This window comes from Moschus berezovskii, chromosome 6 (genome assembly GCF_049115385.1).
Source record: "Moschus berezovskii isolate FMDL1 chromosome 6, NW_MosBer_1.0, whole genome shotgun sequence".
Classification (NCBI taxonomy): domain Eukaryota; kingdom Metazoa; phylum Chordata; class Mammalia; order Artiodactyla; family Moschidae; genus Moschus; species Moschus berezovskii.
Window position 1 is genome coordinate 69,749,027 of NC_142465.1, and position 20,991 is coordinate 69,770,017.

The 20,991-nt window shown below is 40.0% G+C and overlaps 1 protein-coding gene across 1 annotated transcript in view; it reads right to left on the reverse strand.

Moving 5' to 3' along the window:
* SLC5A8 (solute carrier family 5 member 8) overlaps window positions 1-20,702 on the reverse strand; it is a 53,756-nt gene extending 33,054 nt beyond the window's left edge. The window contains exons 1-3 of the mRNA XM_055395116.2: window positions 20,352-20,702; window positions 11,884-11,949; window positions 9,643-9,694 (exon numbers count right to left, since the gene is read on the reverse strand). Coding sequence (XP_055251091.1) covers window positions 9,643-9,694; window positions 11,884-11,949; window positions 20,352-20,702 — 469 coding nt within the window. The remainder of the gene's footprint in view (window positions 1-9,642; window positions 9,695-11,883; window positions 11,950-20,351) is intronic.
* Window positions 20,703-20,991: the final 289 nt, after the last annotated feature.

Genomic DNA, 20,991 nt, shown 5'->3' on the forward strand with positions numbered 1-20,991 from the left:
CCTACAAAACTAAACATATTCTTGTAATATAATTCAACAATTGTGTCCTTTGGTATTTACTCAAAAGAGTTGAAAACTGCATTATGAAATAGGCTCCAAAAAGTTGAAATGAAGTCTGAGAATGCTTCTAGATATACTTCACAAGAAATACAGAGGACTAGGGAACATTAAATGACCCCATGGTAATGCAATCAATAAAACCAACAGCCTGGAAAATTAACGAGCTGAAATTTTGACATTTATAGAATATTGTCCCCAACACAATGAACATCATGTACAAAAATATATGGAATGTTCAAGAACAGAGACAATATCCTGGGCTGTAAAACAAATCTTAATACATTTCAAAGAATTAAAATCTTAGTAGTTCTCTGACCAAAGCAGCATTAATTTAGAAACCAATAACAAAAAGGTATGTTTGAAAATCACCAAATATTTGAAAATTATATAACATACTTCTAAATAACCCATGGGTAAAAGAAATCACAAGAGAAATTGGAAAATATCTTGAACTGAATGATTAAAAAAAACACAAGGTATCAAAACCTGTGGGATGCAAATGAAGCAGTACTTACAATAGAAATTATAGCTTTAAATATTATTTTAGAAAATAAGAAAGATTTAAAATCAATGGTCTAAGTTTCTACCTTAAAAAGCTAAAAAGCTAAGCCCAAAGTTAAGTAGAAGAAACAGTAAACATAATTAATGAAATAGAAAGCAAATACATAAAATCAACAAAACCAGAAACTAGTTCTTAGAAAAAATTTAAAACATCAATAAAAGACTATACATCAAGGAAAAAAAGGACAGAAAAGATATCAATATTAGGAACAATTAGAAGGGACATCACTATAAATTCTATAAACATTAGAAGGATAACAAGAGGATATTTTAAACAACTTTATGCCAATGACTTGGCAAATTAGATAAAGTGAATTAACATCCTAAAAAAGACAGTTGACTAAAACTGACAGAATAAAAACTAGAAAATCCAAATGACTATATTTATTACAGAAACTGTATCCATAAACTAAAACTTATCTACAAAAATAAGTATCAGGTTCAGATGCCCTCATTGTGAATTCTTTCAAGGATTTAAGAAATAAATACACAGTCTTATACCTCTTTCAGAAAACAGAGGAAGAAACACTTTCCAAACCATACAAAGTCAGTATAATTAATACAAAAACCCTGACGAAGACATTTAAGGAAAAGTAAATTTCATGCCAATACTCCTCATAACCTGCAAAAATCCTTTACAAAATACTGGCAAATCAAATTCATCAATATATTAAAAGGTTAATACATTATGACCAAATAAATTTTATCCCAAGAAGAAAAATTGGTTTAACATTTGAAAAATCAATATAATTTTCTACATTAACAGTGCATGAAGACAGAGAAGTAAAAGGCATACAGCAGGAAAAGAAGTAGTAAAACTGTTTCTGTTCATCAGTCAGGATTCAGTCTCTCAGTCCTACTCTTTGAAAACACATGGACTGCAGCACACCAGGCTTCCCTGTCCAGCATCAACTCCCAGAGCCTACTCAAACTCATGTCCATCACGTGAGTGATGCCATCCAACCATCTCATCCTCTGTTATCCCCTTCTCCTCCCTCCTTCAATCTTCCTAGCATCAGGGTCTTTTCCTATGAGTTGGTTCTTCACATCAGGTGGCCAAACTATTGGAGTTTCAGCTTCAGCATCAGTCCTTCCAATGAATATTCAGGATGGACTGTCTGATTTCCTTTAGGATGGACTGTCTGGATCTCCTTCCAGTCCAAGGGACTCTCAAGAGTCTTCTCCAACACCACAGTTAAAAAGCATCAATTCTTGGGCACTCAGCTTTCTTTATAGTCCAACTGTCACATCCATACATGACTACTGGAAAATCATAGCTTTGACTAGACAGACCTTTGTTGACAAAGTAATGTCTCTGCTTTTTAATATGCTGTCTAGGTTGGTCATAGTTTTTCATCCAAGGAGCAAGCATGTTTTAATTTCATGGCTGCAGTCACCATCTGCAGTGATTTTGGAGCCCAAAAAACTCTCTCACTGTTTCCATTGTTTCTCTGCTGTGGGCAAGAATCCCTTAGAAGAAATGGAGTAGCCATCATAGTCAGCAAAAAAGTCCAAAATGTAGTACTTGGATGCAATCTCAAAAATGACTGAATGATCTGTTTGTTTCCAAGGCAAACCATTCAATATTACAGTAATCCAAGTCTGTGCCCTGACTGGTAATGCTGAAGAAACTGAAGTCGAACAGTTCTATGAAAACCTACAAGACCTTCTAGAATTAACATCCCAAAAAAGATGTCCTTTTCATTATATGGGACTGGAATGCAAAAGTAGGAAGTCAAGAGATACCTGAAGTAACAGGAAAATTTGGTCTTGGAGTACAAAACGAAGCAGGTCAAAGGCTAACAGAGTTTTGCCAAGGGAATGCACTGGTCATAGTAAACACCCTCTTCCAACAACACAAGAGAAGACTCTACACATGGACATCACCAGATGGTCAATACTGAAATCAGAATGATTATATTCTTTGTTTCTATTCAGAAACAACATGAAAATCACAAAGGATTTTCCAAAAGCCTACTTAAATTAGTAAGTATGTTTAACAAGTTCTCAGGATAGAAGATCAACATATAGAAGGTAATTGTATTTTTCCATACTTGCAAATGATGAAAAGACATTACTGAGAGAAATTTTAAAAGGTCTGGGTAAATGGATAAATAGGCCAAGTAATGGATAGATAGACCATGTAAATGACAGGTCGAGTCTTTTGCCCACTTTTTGTTAGGTCATTTGTGTTTTTTCCATTGATTTTGTTATTCTATGAGCCAGTAAGCTCAACAGCAACAGTCATCAAGAAAATACAAAATAAAACCACAGTAAGATAATAGATGGCACAACTAGAATGGCTATGATTAAAAAGACAAATACAAAATGTTGGCAAGGACATGGAATCACTGAAACTCTTATACGTTGTGGGGTGGGCATGTAGAATGATACAACTTAGAAAAGCTATTTGGTAGTTTCTCTTAAATTCCGTCCATGTGACTACCCTGTGGGTCTGAACATGCAGGTCAGAACAGGCGTATATTTAACTTTATACTGCTTCTAGGTATTCATCCACTAAAAATGAAAACATGTCAAAAAGCAAAGCAAGACAAAACAAAACCTGTACAAGAATGTTCTTAGCAGCTTTCATTCAAAATAGCCTAAAACTGGAACAACCCAATATCTATCAACAAGAGAATGGATAAACAGATTTTGGTAGATGCATATGATAAAATACTAGCAATAAAAAGGAATGGATTACTGATACATGTACCAACATGAAAGAATACCTCAAAAACATTTTATTGAGCAAAAGAAACCAGATACAAAAAAGGGACTATATGATTCCACTTATATAAAATCTAAGAACAGGGAAAGGTAATTTATGGTGATAAAAGCTCACTGCTTGGAATAGAGGGGGGGACTCATTAGAAAGAAACACAAAAAACTTTCTGGTAAACGAAGATAAAAATATTCTATATCTTGAGTTGAATGGTTGTCACAAATACACAAAATTGTCAAAAATCCAACCAACTCTGCACTTAGGTTCTGTGCATTTTATTGTATATGCACTATATCACAATAAAATATGGCTTTCAATTTTAAAAAGCAAGAAAGAAAAACTTAAGAAACAACTAAACTAATTACAGATACATAAACTTACCTGAATCCTGATTCCAATAAACACTGAGAAAACATCAGGGATCTCTGAACACTGACCTCATATTGGCGATTGTTGTTTTTAAGTCACTAAGTCGTGTCCAACTCTTTTGCACCCCCATGGACTGTAGCCCATAAGGCTTCTCTGTCCATGGCATTTCCCAGGCAATAATATTGGAATGGGTTGCCATTTCTTTCTCCAGGGGATCTTCCTGACCCATTGATTGAATCTGTGTCTCCTGCATTAGCAGGTGGATTCTTTACCACTGAGTATTATTGATGATAGTAAGCAATTAGTGTTAACATTTTAGAAATGATGGAAGTTACAATTGTATTTTAAAAACACACCTTGGTACAAACTGTCAGTTACGGAATATATAACCCATGAGAATGTAATGTACAGCATGGTTAATAATACTGTCTCGCATATTTTAAATGTTGCTAAGAAAGTAAACCTTAAAAGCTCTCATCATAAGAAAAAAATTTCACAACTATGAGCAGTGAACATCCCAAAGAGTAATTTTACATTTAATGTGAGGAAAAAGGCACCAGAAAATTGACTGCTCAGATGCGGTCACTGTTAACATAATGATGTGTATTTTCTTCTACATATATTTAAACCTCATGCTATCGTCATCAATATTTAACTAAGTGGAATTGTAGGTTTTTCCTCAATCATTTTAGTTTTGTATATGTAGGAATCTAGTTCCTATTATCATGACTGCGCCTTTAGGAATAAATATGATAATAATAAATCAACCAAATGACCTCCAGAGTAGCTTTTCAAAATTCTCTTCTAATTCTTCCTGTTCTTCTCAAATCATCTCTAACGCTATATGCATTTTCTAGACATTTATAAAAATAAGCTGAAAATCTGAAGGGTAATGATATTTTACATAATTTTATTCTAACTCCAGGATTTGGTGATGGACTGGGAGGCCTGGCGTGCTGTGATTCATGGGGTCGCGGAGAGTCGGACACGACTGAGCGACTGAACTGAACTGAACTGAACTGATTCTACCTCATGCTTTTATCACAGAAGCAGTGTTCACTGTTAAATAAAAATTTCTTTATCTGCTGATAGCTATGTTTCTACCTGCTGTCACTTTTTCAATGCTGCTTTTAAATCCAGGATATCTGAACGTATATTATCTAACATGTCACTGGATATGATCTTGTTTCTTTTGTAAGCACAATCCTTCAAACTATAGGCTAGAAATGTCATTTTATTTTAGACAATTTTCTCCACAGGCCTAGAGAAAAACTTGATTCTATAAAAGGTATTTAGTTAAAAGCTTTTTCTTAAAAACAAAAACAAAAAACAAGGTTGAAGAGTCAAATAACTTACTTGGTCCTTATAAAGTTAAAGGAAAGATAATTGAATATGAGATACAAGCTCTAAAGGAAATCAACCCTGAATATTTATTGGAAGGACTGATGCTGAAGCTGAAGCTCCAATACCTTGGCCATCTGATGTGAAGAACTGATTGGGAAAGACCCTGATGCTGGGAAAGACTGTGGGCAGGAGGAGGAGAGGGTAGCAGAAGATGCAATGGTTAGGTAACATCACCGACTCAATGGCCATGAGTTTAAGCAGACTCCAGGAAAAAGTGTAGGACAGGGAAGCCTGGTATATTGCAGTCCACAGGGTTGCAAAGAATTGAGCATGATTTAGCTACTGAAGAACAACAACTGCCATGAATTTTAAAAAATCCTTCTTGAATCTCAATCCTATGCGTTAATGGTATTTGAATATTTTAAAAAGAGAGAGAGATGCTGCTTGGCCAGGTGTAACTATACCTTAATGCCATCTTTACATTCCTAGAATTTGGCTTTTCACTTTGTAGATTTAGAAATGCGAAGATGAATGGGTTCTAGGGGAGACAGTCATGCTGACTGGTGAACTATAAGCATTGCTGTAAAACAACATCAAAGTTTATTAACATACCATGAGAAATAGGGGTCATAAGCAGACTTGTTGTAATTGTTCATGATCACATAATTTCCTACTGATTAGCATGTCAATGTGGGAAGTCAAATTCTGATCAAAAGGTAACTTGGTGAGCTTAGTATCTGAAAAGGAAGCGTTAATCTCATAATTATGAAGGGTAGAACCATTAATCTGTTCAGTTCCTTTGTTTCGTTACCTTGGATCTTTTACAGGTGCCTCTATACCAAACTCTGGAGAAGGAAATGGCAACCCACTCCAGTATTCTTGCCTAGAGAATCCTGTGGACAGAGGAGCCTGGTGGGCTGCTGTCCATAGGGTCGCACAGAGTCAGACACGACTAAAGCGACTTAGCATGCGTGAATGCATTGAAGAGGGAAATGGCAACCCACTCCAGTGTTCTTGCCTGGAGAATCCCAGAGACGGGGAGCCTGGCCGGGCTGCTGTCTATGGGGTTGCACAGAGTCGGACATGACTGAAGCGACTTAGCAGCAGCAGCAGCAGCTATACCAAACTCAGTCTTTATTCTGAAGAGTACACATTATAGCTGAAAAAAGTGAAAGTGTTAGTCACTCAGGGGTGTCTGACTCTTTGCGACCCCATGGAATGTAGCCTGCCAGGTTCCTCAGTCCATGGAATTCTCCAAGCAAGAATACTGGCGTGGGTTGCCATTTCCCACTCTAGGATGGAACCCAGAGATCAAACCCAGGTCTCCTGCTTTGCAGGCGGATTCTTTACCAACTGAGCCACCAGGGAAGCAATTATAATCCTATGCTGCTGCTGCTGCTGCTGCTGCTGCTAAGTCACTTCAGTCGTGTCCGACTCTGTGTGACCCCATAGACGGAAGCCCACCAGGCTCCCCCGTCCCTGGGATTGTGGGTTGCCATTTCTTTCTCCAATGTGTGAAAGTGAAAAGTGAAAGTGAAGTTGCTCAGTCGTGTCCGACCCTTAGCGACCCCATGGACTGCAGCCTACCAGGTTCCTCCATGGGATTTTCTAGGCAAGAGTACTGGAGTGGCTTGCCATTGCCTTCTCCTATAACGTCCCTTAAAATCCGCCCCCTCCCAAATTTAGGAATTATGGATATTTTCAAATTATATTCAATTCATGTATTGCATTTAACAGGGCTTCCCTGGTGGCTCAGCAGTAAAGAATCTGCCTGCCAATGCAGGACACCTGGGTGTGATCTCTGGGTCAGGAAGACTCCCTAGAGAAAGAAATGGCAACCCTCTGCCCATGGGATTTCCCAGGCAAGAATACTGGAGAGGGTTGTCTGGCAGGCTACAGACCAAGGGGTTGCAAATGTGTTGGACACAACTTAGCAACAAACCCACCACCACCATGATGATATAGGTTAACCAGACCTATTGTGGTGATCATTGCAATATACAAATACTTAATCATTAAGGTAAACCAGCAGCTAATATAATGTTATATGTCAATTATACCTCAATGAAAAAAAGTACGTAAAAGACATGGAATTCAGATGAAATGATAAAATATCTCAGATTTGCAGCAAAATAATCTAGTGACGGAAACAGGGAGTGAAAAAAATCAAGAGTTTATAATTATTAGTGTGGAGTTAATGGTATGTTAGCATTCAGTACACTGTTCTATTTTAGCATATGATTGAAGTTTTCTGTAATTAAAAAAAAAGATTAAAAAGATTGCACATAGAGAATGTTAAGTTCCAATTCAGCTAAAAATGTTTCTATGGGGCGTCTGTTGCACACCAAGTACTCTCTGTGTTTACTGCTTTGTTACAGTAAAATCCATGTATGCTCAGTTGCTTTAGTCAGGTCCAACTCTGTGACCCTACAGACTGTAGCCCATCAGGCTCCTATATCCGTGGGATTCTCCAGGCAAGAATACTAGAGTGGGTTGCCATGCCCTCCTCCAGGGGATCTTCCTGATCCAGGGATTGAACTGGCGTCTCCTGTGTCTTTGGCGTTGCAGGCGATTCTTTACCCACTGAGCCACTTGGGAAGCCCATGGTAAAATACATGACTGATATTAAAGGGGTCAAAATGCAATGCCTTGAATCCTAATTTACTCCCAGGGAGTTGCTCAATAAACTGATAAGAACAGTCCTTGAAGCACTGAGGGTAGCATTTTCTTATTCCCAGAACTGCACTTTAAAACTCTAAAGCCAACATTTCAGTTATACTTAACTCCAATAGGTAACTTAATGAAGTTTATAGCTCAGCTCTTTACATATGAAGTGATTCATTCACGATGTTGGTAATATTTACAAGAAACACGCCTGATATTCAGAATTCAGCATCACATTATATTATGGATTTCTTCTTTGTAATGATACTGTTGTGCTTTATAAATATAGATGACAACTATTATCTATGTATCATGAAATCAAGAAATTAGAATCTGGAGTTAGAAGGGGTTTTCCCTTCTTTTCTTGTTTGCTTTGAGGTTTTCCATTTTATATTAATTTGAGGAATTGCATCATATTCTTACCATCACAGACTCCACTTGTCCATTTTAGAAGGAAGTTTCAGAGATGAATTTGCTTCTAACTGATAATAATTTAAAGTATGTAGTTTCCCGGAAACCTTTTGAGGGTATGACTAATTCACTTCTTTGCCTCAATAAACAATCCCAGTTTCACAGCTATTATCTTTTCAAATCTAGAAAGTAACTTGTTGATCCATAAAATTGTCACATATTTACGTATAAGGCTACTATAGCCATCTGTCCTTTGGTCACCAGGAGCAATCTAATATTTCAAATCACACAGACCTCTTTTTCTTGTATTTTGGATCACATTCGAAGTGGGGAGAAAAAAATTTCTCCTCCTGCCCAATTTTACAATGGGACCAAGCCTGAGCTGAATAATGCAGAAGCCTATTGGAGATAACTTCTTCCAAGGAGTATGTGTCTTTTCCAAAATTAAATGCAGAGACATTACTTTGCCAACAAAGGTCTGTCTAGTTAAAGCTGGTTTTTCCAGTAGTCATATATGGATGTGAGAGTTGGACTATAAAGAAAGCTGAGCACCAAGAATTGGTGCTTTTGAACTGTGGTGTTGGAGAAGACTCTTGAGAGTCCCTTGGACTGCAAGGAGATTCCACCAGTCCATTCTAAAGGAAACCAGTCCTGAATATTCATTGGAAGGACTGATGCAGAAGCTGAAACTCCAATAGTCTGGCCACCTGATGCGAAGAACTGACTCATTTGAAAAGACCCTGATGCTGGGAAAGATTGAAGGCAGGAGGAGAAGGGGGCAGCAGAGGACAAGATGGTTGGATGGCAGCAGAGGACTGATTAATGGACATGAGTCTGAGTAAACTTTGGGAGTTGGTGATGAACAGGGAGGCCTGGTGTGCTGCAGTCCATGGGGTTACAAAGAGTCGGACACGACTGAGGGACTGAACCGAACTGAACTGAACTGTTGGAGATAGGCTCCAGGTTACAAACACAAAGGGAGCAAGTGCAGTCCATTCATGATTTAGACTACAGGGGGTGTTCATTCTGAAGGAATAGAGAATGGTCGGTTGGCACATCCCAGAGAAACACAGCCCAATAAAGCCTGTTGTTTAGTTGCTAAGTCATGTCTGATGCTTGCAACCCCATGGATGGTAGCCTGCCAGGCTCCTCTATCCATGGGATTCTCCCAGCAACAATACTGAAATGGGTTGCCATTTCCTTCTCTAGGGCATCTTTCCAACCTAGGGATTGAACCCTTATCTCCTACATTGGCAGGCATGTTCTTTATCACTCAATCACCAGGGAAGCCCCCAGTGTTCTAACCTTCTACTAATTTACAGACCTTTCTGAGCTATGATTCAGGAACCCAGAGAAGCTGCTAGTGTAGACACTGAACCCACCAGATCTGCTTCAAGCTGATGCAGGTTACTGGAAGCATTCCTCCACCTCCCCATCTCCCCAAAGACAATAAAATCTGTTAAAAGTGAACCTCCAAGTGTGAGTGACATATTAACTCCAAAATGTACCTTGATTCAAAGCCAGGGCAGGGGCATAAATAACAATTCCAGTATACAGAATCTAGAGGGAAAAAAGAAAACAAATAGTATGAATTACAAAATGAAATATTGATATTTTTATATAAATTTACTTATGAATTAAAAAACATAGTTTTAATATAATTTAACAAAATTTGCTTGTAACTTGAAAATGTTATTTAAGTGAAGTTGACTCTCCTTTTCTATTTGGAGTATGGTCAAAGGTTACAAAAACCTTTTGTGACCAATTTTATGTAAAAATGTGAACTTTTCATGCAGTGCTTAGTGCAGATAGTCACTAATCCATCAATTCAAGTTTGAAACCAATTTTCCTAGATCTGGAACAATTTGGAAGAAAGAAAGGGTACAGATTTAAAAGGGCAATGCTCATTCATATGCTTTCAAACTTTTGTCAATCACTGCAGATGTAAGTGGGAAAGCAGTGAAAATTTTGGAAACTTGTTTGCAAAAGTTGGCACGACCACTAATTAAACAGAAGTGTAAATTTGCCCTAAAATTTCCCAAGGGCCAAAAAAAATTCTACTCTACCTTTTTAATATTATTATTTTTCATTCAGACACTTAACAAATATCTACTAATCTGGGGTACAACAGTAAGATAAATATGTTCTTTTTCTCAAAGTATCATTTTCATTGCATCTGATCTTTCAAATACATAGAGGCTAATTCTGTGATTACGCTATAAAACATACTATGAAAAAAACATATTATTCAGTATTTGAATGTTTGATTAAATTGCATGAGTAGATCTATAGAAGTAAGTCCTTCAAACAGTGGATTCTAAAGCTCCCCTCCTTTTGCAAGAATGTACTAGCTTTCCACAGTTGTTATATCGTCCAAGTTAAAGATATGAAAATATGACCCAGCCATCTTCTTAACATTTGTCACCACTTTTACATTTCTGGTGGCACTTCTAATGATGATCCAAAGAGGGACTGAACTCCATTGTGGAATGCAAGCTACCAGCCTCAGCTCTGGGTCAGAATCTCTACCAGACCCCAGAGGGCTCTTCTCTTTCATACAGCAAGTGTTACGGGCAAATATAATTTAAACTACATCGGTAGCAAAGATATAAAATGAAGCTAAGTTAAATAATTTACAAAGGCACTCTGTCTTGCTGTAGCAAAAGCTTGGGTAGCTTTTGACTGGAGAAATAGAATTATAAATAGGGATGAGATTGAAAACTCCCTCTTCAACCTCCATTATCAAACTCATTCATGAACAACTTAGCTGCCAAGAGGGAGATAGTCTAAATTATGTGACAATGATCGTGACAAGATGATGGGTGGGAAGCAGTCTCTGTCACTGATGACTTGGTACATTTTTTATTTCCATTTGTGCCAATCAGTAAATCTATACTTGCATATTTTTGAAGTATTGGATTGTGCGGGGTTTTGTTGTTTTTTTGTGACCCCATGGACTGTAGCCTACCAGGCTCCTCTGTCCATGGGATTTCCTAGGCAAGAATACTGGAGTATGCTGCAATTTCCTTCTCCAGGGAATCTTCCCAGCTCAGGGACTGAACCTGAGTCTCCTGTTTGGCAGGCAGACTCTTTACCACTGAGCAACCTGGGAAGCCCATTGGATTGTGCGCTTGGCTTTAAAAACTCCTCCTGAGTGCATGATGTTGTTGCTTTATACTTAGTGAGTATATCAATTAGATTTTACAGTTCAATTTCTGAAAGAGTTCATTGATTCATTTTTTTAAAGTATGTTTTCAAGGAAAATTATTTTCAAATTTTTTCTTCCTATGTCAGCTAATTTTTTCTATTAAATCTATTACTTAACATGCTGAAAAATACCTCGAAATATACAACTTGTTTTCCCTTTATTATAATTCCTACTATCAGCTAGTACTGCTCCTTCAAATATCTTTGTCATCTATGCCATGCCCTATCACTTTGGTAGGGACAGAGGGAAACATAAGAGGGAAAACCATATTTTCCTAACCATAACTGCTGCTTGTTCAATATAATATTCAGTGTTCACTTAACTCACTGTTTTCTCAGGAAATAATGCATTTGCTGAGACAATGTTTAATGATCTTAAGGATTAATGCTATGTAGTGACAGGTGTTTTTCCTTTCGTGTTTCCTCCTATGTTCAACCTCTTTTCTTTCACATATTTATCAAAGAAGCTTGACCCAGGTGCCTTGTTTAAAAAACACTGTAGATGAAAAGAACATAAAATAAATTAACTGATGGCTACTTACTGTTAGAACAATAAAGAGGATTGTTCCACAGAGACGAACGCATTTGTTAAATCGAAGTTCTAAATACTGTTTCCAAAAAAAGGAAAAATGGTTAATATGTAAAATTTCTGGACACTTTTTAAAAACCTGCAGCTTAAGAAGTAAAGGAGCTAAAACTTTAAAGAAACTTCATAACTAATTTTTATCCTGAATTTCTATTTCACTATTAATATTTTAATTTAAATTGTTTAAATATTGTTATTCAAATTAATATTTTATTTTTAAATTATTTATTTTTTAATTGAAGGATAATTGCAGAATTACAAGGATAATTTACAGAATTATCCAAGAAGGATAATTTACAGAATTTTGCTGTTTTCTGTCAAATTTCAACAAGAATCAGCCATAGGTGTCCATATGTCACCTGTGTACAGCCACATGAATCATATGTACACCTACGAATCAGTCATAGGTATGCATGTGTTACCTATGTGCATATGTACAGCCATAGGTGTACAAATTATTTAAATTAGTACTTTAAGTTATATATAGCAAAACTGACCCTTGTTTTAGAGTACAGCTCAAAATTTTTTTGCTTGCTTGTTTGTCTGTTTTGGGCCACAATGTGTGGCATGTGGGACCTTAGTTCCCCGACCAGGGATGCAACCTGTGTCCCTTACATTGGGCATGCAGAGTCTTAACCACTGGACTGCTAGGTTAAGACCCAGTTCAATGGTTTTAACACAGAATAGTTTCATCACCCCCAGAAAAGTCCTTCATGTTGCTCCTTTGTAGTCAAATCCTCTTTCTATCCCCAAACCTTGGCAATCACTGATCCATTCTCCATCCCTATAAGTTTTGCCTTTTGCAGAATGTCATATCAAAGCAATTATTTTCTGCAGTTTTAGAATGAACAAAGTGTTGTCCTCCCCTTTCTCTTGGTATCTACCCAATAAATTTCCCTTGATACACTTAAGGAATCAACCCTTTCACACTTTAGGCAACTGTGGCAGAACTGTCAATCAAGGTGCCTTGCCTGGGCTAAAAGGCAGTCACATGACCTATGTTCAGCCAGTCAGTTTCTCTTCTCAATAGGTGAATCTTAGAGGCAAGATATAAAGACAGAAAATGACTGAAGCAGAAAGCAGACTGATCCTGACAGCATGGCCTGAAGAGGCTGCCCTGGCTTCTGTTCCTTTTCACAGTCTGTTTGCTCAGCTTTTCCTCCTATTCTGTGAGCTATGCCCATATCCTTACAATACAAATTTTTAACTTAAATCAGCTTAAGTCCATTTTTTCTATTCAGAGCTAACCTTGACATCTGCACTAGCTTATAATATAGAGGCATACCTCGTTTTATAGCACTTCATTTTATTGTTCTTCACAGACACTGCATTTTTTACAAATGGAAGATTTCTGGCAACCTTCCATGAAGCAAGTCTATTGGCATCATTTTTCCAACAGCCTTTGCTCACTTCATGTCTCTGTTTCACACTTTGGTAATTCTCCCAATATTTCAAGCTTTTTCATTATTGTTATGTTTGTTACAGTGATCTGTGATCAGTGATCTTTGATGTTGCTATTGCAAAATGCTTACGACTCACTGAAGCCTCAGATGATGGTTAGCATTTTTTAGCAATAAGGTATTTTTTAATTATGGTATGTACATTGTTTTTTAGACAAAGAGCTATTGTACACTTAATAGACTAAGTAAGGCATAGTGTAAACACAACTTTTATATGCACTGAGAAAGAAAAAATCACGCAACTCACTTTACTGCAATATTGACTTTATCGTGGTGGTCTGGAACCAAACCTGCCATATCTCTGAGGTATGTCAGTAGTGTGCCTATCTCCTATGTTATATATAATAATGTGTCACAGAGTTAGAATCCTAGGACTTTAGAGCTGGAAGGAAGCTGGGGGTCCATGGTTTAGTCACTAAGTCGTGTCCGACTCTTGTGACCCCATGGACTTAGCCCGCCAGGCTCCTCTGTCCATGGGATTCTCCAGGCAAGAATACTGGAGTGGGTTGCCATTTCCTTCTCCAGGTGATCTTCCCAACCTGGGGATCGAACCCAGGTCTCCTACACTGCAGGCAGATTCTTTACCCACTGAGCTATGAGAGAGGAAGCTGGGGTCCAAGACATTCTTTAACTTGAATAGTGTTACTACAATATACAGAGAATTTTAAGGCTAACAGTAGTCTTTTCACATACAGAAGAAAAAAGAAGGAAAGAAAAACTGATATTAGGTAAACATCAGAGGAAAAGACACTAGATATTTTTGCTTCATAATTACAAATAACATGTATAATGTATTTGCTGCATGTCGTGTCCTCCCAGGTAAGTCCATGAGGTGGTTACTATACAAAATGAATATTAGAAACCAGGACACTGGGGTACAGAGAGAAAACCAAGATTGCAACCTAATAATTGTTAGAGAGAATGCAAATTTGGGACCATTTGATGTCAAACTCTGTGCACATAACCATTCTGCTGTCCAAAATAACAAGTAAACTGCCCGTGTGTCTAAGATTCATCCAGAGTGAGTGAGTGGCACTGACACATAGTAGGACCTCCTAAAATAACTGATAAGCAAAAAGCACACAATGCTGTTCAGTGAGTACACTGGGGCAAGAGTTCCAGCTTTTGTTCCAGCCTCACTCTTGACTCCACAAGCGTGGGGCACTCAAAATCTCAATTTCCTCCTCTTGAAAATGTGGATCATACTAATAATTCTTTCCTCTCTTACTCTGAAGGATTTTGGAGGCCATCAAATGATGCAAATGGATGGGGAAATGTTGTAAACCATTCACTTAAATCTAAGACATTAAGAAGCTGGTAACCAAAGCCATAGGCCTTGAGAATTTGAATCTTAGTAAATTACATGTGTTAAAATTATCCAACTGTATTTTGTTTTTGTTTTTAATTTATTTTGTTGGAGGCAAATTACCTTACATTAATATATTGGTTGGTTTTGCCATACATTGACATGAATCGGCCCAGGGTGTACATGTATTCTCTTTCTTGAACCCCCCTCCCACCTCCCTCTTCCCCATATCCTCCCTCCATGTCATCCCCGTGCACCAGCCCCAAGTATCCTGTATCATGCGTCGAACCTGGACTGGTCACTTATAATAATATACATGCTACAATGCCGTTCTCCCCAATCATCCCACCTTCACCCTCTCCCACAGAGTCCCAAAGACTGTTCTATATGCCTATGTCTCTTTTGCAGTCTCGTATACAGGGTTCAGGTTATCATCTTTCTAAATTCCATATATATGCGTTAGTATACTGTATTGATGTTTTTCTTTCTGGCTTACTTCACTCTGTATAATTGGCTCCAATTTCATCCACCTCATTAAAACTGATTCAAATGCATTCTTTTTGATGGCTGAAAAATACTCCATTGTGTATATGTACCAAAGCTTTCTTATCCATTCGTCTGCAGATGGACATCTAGGTTGCTTCCATGTCCTGGCTATTATAAACAGTGCTGCAATGAACATTGGAGTACATGTGTCTCTTTCAATTCTGGTTTCCTCGGTGTGTATGCCCAGGAGTGCAATTGCTGGATCATATGGCAGTTCTATTTCCAGTTTCTTGAGGAATCTCCACACTGTTCTCCATAGTGGCTGTTCCAACTGTATTTTGAAAGACTTTTTAGAAAACCCAAGAGGTGTTTTGAAGCATGGAAATAGGGCACTGTTATTTCTTCTAAGTTGTTTTAGTAGAACTCTATTCAAAATAAATGTACATGAATTGACAGAGAAATCTTTGCCTTTTCTAGGTATGTATATCCAAATTGGTGGAGATAAAAAAAAAACTGAGGAGGAAAATGTGATGGAGGTAAGAATGTAGCAGGTTTAACAAAATATATGTATACATTTTTCCTCACACAAGACTAACTCAAGACAGAACCAAGAATTCCAGTGTCACGACCATCTCAGTGTCGAGTGAAAAAAGTATACAACGTAGAAGTTGAGAATTATCCTTTATTCTGAGGGCTCGTTGAGGACTATAGCCCAGGATGGCAGCGTCTCAGATAGCTCTGAGGAACTGTTCCAAAGAGATAAGGGAGGAGCCAGGATATAGAGGAGCATTTACTATGGGCAAGGGAAGAATATGTAGTTGAATATCAAAAGATTACTGCTAAACACAAAAAAACAGGTATCTCAAGTTAATGATTTTAGTCCTTTTCTGTGCATGGAAAGATGCAAGAGTCTGAGCTTACTGAAATCCTTCCTTTCATATACATCTTAGCTATTTAGGGCCAGTATCCCATTTGTCTCCACTCTCTCAGGGTGCACCATGGCAGCTGCAGTGGCTGATGGCTTTGTGGCCACAACATTCTTTGCTTACTGCAATGGCAGAAACATTCTTTGTCCACTTCAGCTACTGGGCTGCTAAAGAAATACTTAAAGACCAAGTCACTGATCTGTAGGCTCAGAGAGTAGCTCTAGGATTTCTTGACAAAACTATAGAGTAACAGTAGGCATCTGTGTAACCAAGCAGGACCCAATGGGGCCTTCCCAGGACAGATTTCTGCCCGCATGTCCTCACCCTGCCTCTTGTTTATAGAAAAGCTGTAGTCTCTCAGGTCTCCCTGAGTTACAAAAGTCTGGCCCAACAATTAATGATTGAAAAGATGTTGAATACATAGCGACAAACTAGCAGTTGGGCCAGAAGAAACTGGTAACAATTTAAACAGTTAATCAGCCATATAGCAGTCACAGAATCTTTAGTTCCTTCCCGAAGTACTAAGATAACAGTATCTGATGTGCATTTCCCCAGTTGCTTTACAGATGCTAAAACCTCCACCAAATGGAAGAAGCTAATTAACTGATGCCCCCAGAACCACTGGAGCCCAAGGATTGATGTTTACCCCTGAAACACTGCCTGGTTACCTCACTATAAACCTATCAGAGAATTATGCCCAAGGTTATCACATAGTTGGCAACTCCCCTTCCACACCTTGCCTTTAAAAATGCTTCCCTAAAACCCATTGGGGAGTCTGAGTTTTTGATAATCAGCGGCCCCAGACTAATAATAAAAGCTGCAGTTTCTTTCACTGTAACCCAGAGTCAGTAAATTGGCTTTCCTGTGTACGGGCAAGTGGACCCAAGTTTGGTTTGATATCACCTATTGTCAACCAGTGAGTCAACTCTTCACATGAGGTGGCCAAAGTATTGGAGTTTCAGCTTTAGCATCGCAAAGAGTCGGACACGACTGAGCGACTGAACTGAACTGAACTGAACTGATTGTCAACCAAGATCTCTCATGCTTCTTGGTACTTTGAATAATTTAGGGACACTAAGATTTCTAATGAATTTTGTTTTTAAAATAGAAAGAGAGAGTAAGGGCAATGTAGTTTAAACACTTCGATTTTGTTGAATCCAGAAAGATCCTGAAGAAATGGGGAATGCAGCTGAGTTCCTGCACAATATTTTTTTCTGTGGGTCTGGAAGTTGTTAAACACCTCTCAGGACTATACCTGGAAAGCAGTGATAGACATCACAAATGCTTCTGAATAGCCTATTGTATTGTGTGTGTGTGTGTGTGTGTGTGTTAGTTGCTCAGTGTGTCCAACTCTTTGCAATCCCATGGACTGTAGCCCACCAGGCAACTCTGTCCATGGAATTCTTCAGGCAAGAATACTGCAGTTGGCTGCCATTCCCTTCTCCAGGGCATCTTCCTGACCCAGGGACGGAACCCGGGTCTCCTGCATTGCAGGCTGAATCTTTTCCATCTAAGCCACCAGGGAAGCCCCATTGTATTGTATCATAGCTAACGAATGGGAACCAGGGAAAATTTTCGTACTTGTATAAGAATGCCAGGATTCTCAATGCTGGACCTCTTATTCTGCATAATTGACTCCAGCTCTCAGCATAAAACAAACAAATCCACATGAAAGAGTTTTCCATGACCAACTGCCAGAGACATAGCATGAAACCTAACTTCTCTATCCCCAATGGCCTGGCATCCACTAGTCATGGACACCCACTGTGTGCCCACAAGCCCTTGTGTCCTTACACCACGTCCCTTTTGCCTTAGCCCTTCTAAGCTCCACTCAGGGTTGTAACACTCACAGGAGCCTTCAGAGGCAGCCAGCGTGCACCACTGCAGAGCCTCTCAGTGTGTATCCACTTTGTTTCAGGCTCTCTTAACTTAGTTTACTCCGGTTCTCTTTGTTTACAAAATGGGGCTCTCACAGTATAAGGATTATTTTGAGTATTGAGACAGAAAATGTATGTAAAACAGGCAGCCCAGTACCCAGCCTGTACTGAGCATTTGGCAAATGGTAGCTTTTTGCCATTTTTAGCTGGAGCCTTGCTAACTTAGCCTCCACCACTGCGGATGTGTGGGAAATGTGTTTCTGGCTGAGTTAATGTTGCTGCCCTGGAGAGATACGGGTCAGTGACTATGAGAGGAGCAGTCATCTATGGTGACTGAAATCCTCATGCCAGATTCTTCAAACCCCTTCTGGGTTTTGGAGTTGTTTAACTACAGATCAGAGCTCACAGGTTCAAAATGCCTGCAGATCTCATCAGGTAAAATACATAAGTTAATCGACCAGGCATTCATATATTAACCAGCTTGAAATATTCCTCATATCCACTAAGAAATATATTCTCTGACATCCCCCTCCAAACAAGAACTTCCTTCACACTTTTCTATCTTTTCTTTTGCATGTTTGATAAAGACTTAAATGCAGATAGATTTTTCTATCATAAGAAAGTAACCATGCAGATATAGCAAAGAGGCCTCAATACAGAAATTAATCGCAAATTAGAGCAGTGGCTATAAACTGAGGTTCCTATCACCACAGGGAATGTGAGCCCTGAGTCACTAGTCTTTTAAGTTTCAAAAGAAGCCAGAATCTGGAATTTTACTTGACTTCTCATCATCATCATTAAATGCTAAATTAACTTTTCCCTTGTGGCTCAGCTGGTAAAGAATCCGCCTGCAATGTGGGAGACCTGGGTTCGATCCCTGGGTTGAGAAGATCCCCTGGAGAAGGGAAAGGCTACCCACTCCAGTAATCTGGCCTGGAGTCCATGGGGTAGCAAAGAGTCGGACATGACTGAGCAATCTTCACTTCACTTTTTTCAAAGCATTATAAGGATCAGCAACAACCAAAAAGACTTACGACTGAGTTTGGCCTGGGGCAATCCATTTGTCACTTTTGAGCAAAACAAACTGTATCCTGCTCACTTCTGGGGTGATGACTAAACACTCTCAAATACAATGACCAGAGTGCAAAGAAGGCAACACTACCCCAGGGACACCTCACCCTGAATGACATCACTGGAGCCCAGGCAGTTTGTCACCAACACTTGTTGTGCCATTAGGGCACTTCCCCAGCACCAGTGAAGCAGTGTCACTGAGTGGCTGGATCAGGGCAAACATTCCAGAAACTCAAGGACAAGGTGGCTGCTGAGAGGCTCGGCATCCTCTGAAATCGAACACTTCTGCAGCTTTGCCCACGGAGCTCAGGGAACTAGGCCCGACCCCTCCCCTGAACTTTTATTCTCCCTGGACACTCCTATTCAACAGTTCTTTAAACTAAACCAAACATTCACACTACCTTGCAAAGCCCTTTCCAGCAGACAACTTGAGAGAATCTGCAATCAGTGGACCTGTGCAATTGGAAAGCCGGTTTCCTCAATCATCTCTCCACAGAGGGAGAAGGTAGAGCTGATGAGGAACCTTGTGGCCAAATTCTCCTAGTGATCCCAATGGAACCACCTGTACCATCATCACCCCAATATTTAGGGTCAACATTTATTCAGCACTTACTCTGTGCCAGACACTATTCTAAACGCTATTCTTGCATCATCTCATGTAATCCTCCCAGCAACCAGAAGAGGTAGGTGGTATAATTATTTCCATTTTGAGATTAAGAAAGAGGCACAATTGGTTAAATGTCAGTACAGGTTCTCCAGCTAGTAAGTGGAGAATCCCGTCTCAAATGCAGGTGCTGGGACAAGAGATTTAGAATCTTAACCATTTGGGTGCCTGCCCCTGGGTGGAAGGCAGGGGAGAGTGCACACACTTTACTGCTATCCTGGAAAAGTAAATGGAGTCCAAGGACCTGGAATGAGGGGATTCATTTCAAGGAGGAGGAGCTGAGACTTGAAAAACGTACCCTCCCCCAGGATAAGTTTTAAAATCTTTCCCCTTGACTTGGAATCAAAGACGTTAAAGCAGAAATCGCCTTAGTGAACACTAGTCGAAATAACTCCGTTTACTTCAGAAGCCTCTCTTTTCCTTCAAGCTCATGAAAGTTAAGTCCCAAGATACTTTTCCCTTCCGTTACAGAACACCTCTCCCGGAAAGGGGAGAGCAGCAGAAGTGATGGATAGGAACAGGGAGAGAGTTCGATGTGGTGGTGAGTCTGCCCCCAGGAAAATTCCTCCAGGAGCCTGAAAAGTCCTCCTCTCCGCACCCCCCCACCTCTCCCCGTGACCCCCTCACCCTTTACCTCATAGGTGCTGGTAATGCCCAGTCTGTAGAACACGGGGAGGAAGACCTCCGCGGTGAGGACCACCACGAGGAAGTAGGTGATGGCAAAGATGCTGAATATGGCCCCAAAACGGTAGACCTCGGACGGCGTGCCCAGGACGGTGACGGCCGACATGAAGCTTGCGGTGAGGGACAACGCCACGGGCACGGCGGTCATCCTGCGGCCGCCCATCAAGAAGTCCTTGGAAGTCTGCTGGCCGCCCCCCGCGAAGGCGTAGTAGATGCCGATGACAGCCGAGATGAGCAGCATCCCAGCGAACACTACGTAGTCCCACACCACGAAGGTGCCGATGTCCCGCGGTGCGCCCATGGCCTCGCGGTCGCCGGCGTCCTGCGCGCAAACTGGCGGCCCCGCGGCGCGCAGCCCGAGCCGGAGCTTCCCCTGCGCGCCAGGCACTCACTTATTCCCTAGTCGCACGCGGCGGGTGTGGCGCCCTGCGGGGATGAGAGGCGTCTGGCAGGTGTCTGTCCCTCCGCCCCACAGCGCCCAGCGCAGCCTCTGCGCCCACCGCAGCCAGTAGAGCCCTCCGAAACGAGATTTCGGGGGCACCCCACCCACGCGGCGTTGAGCTCTCACTGGGCTCCAAACCAAAGTGGCT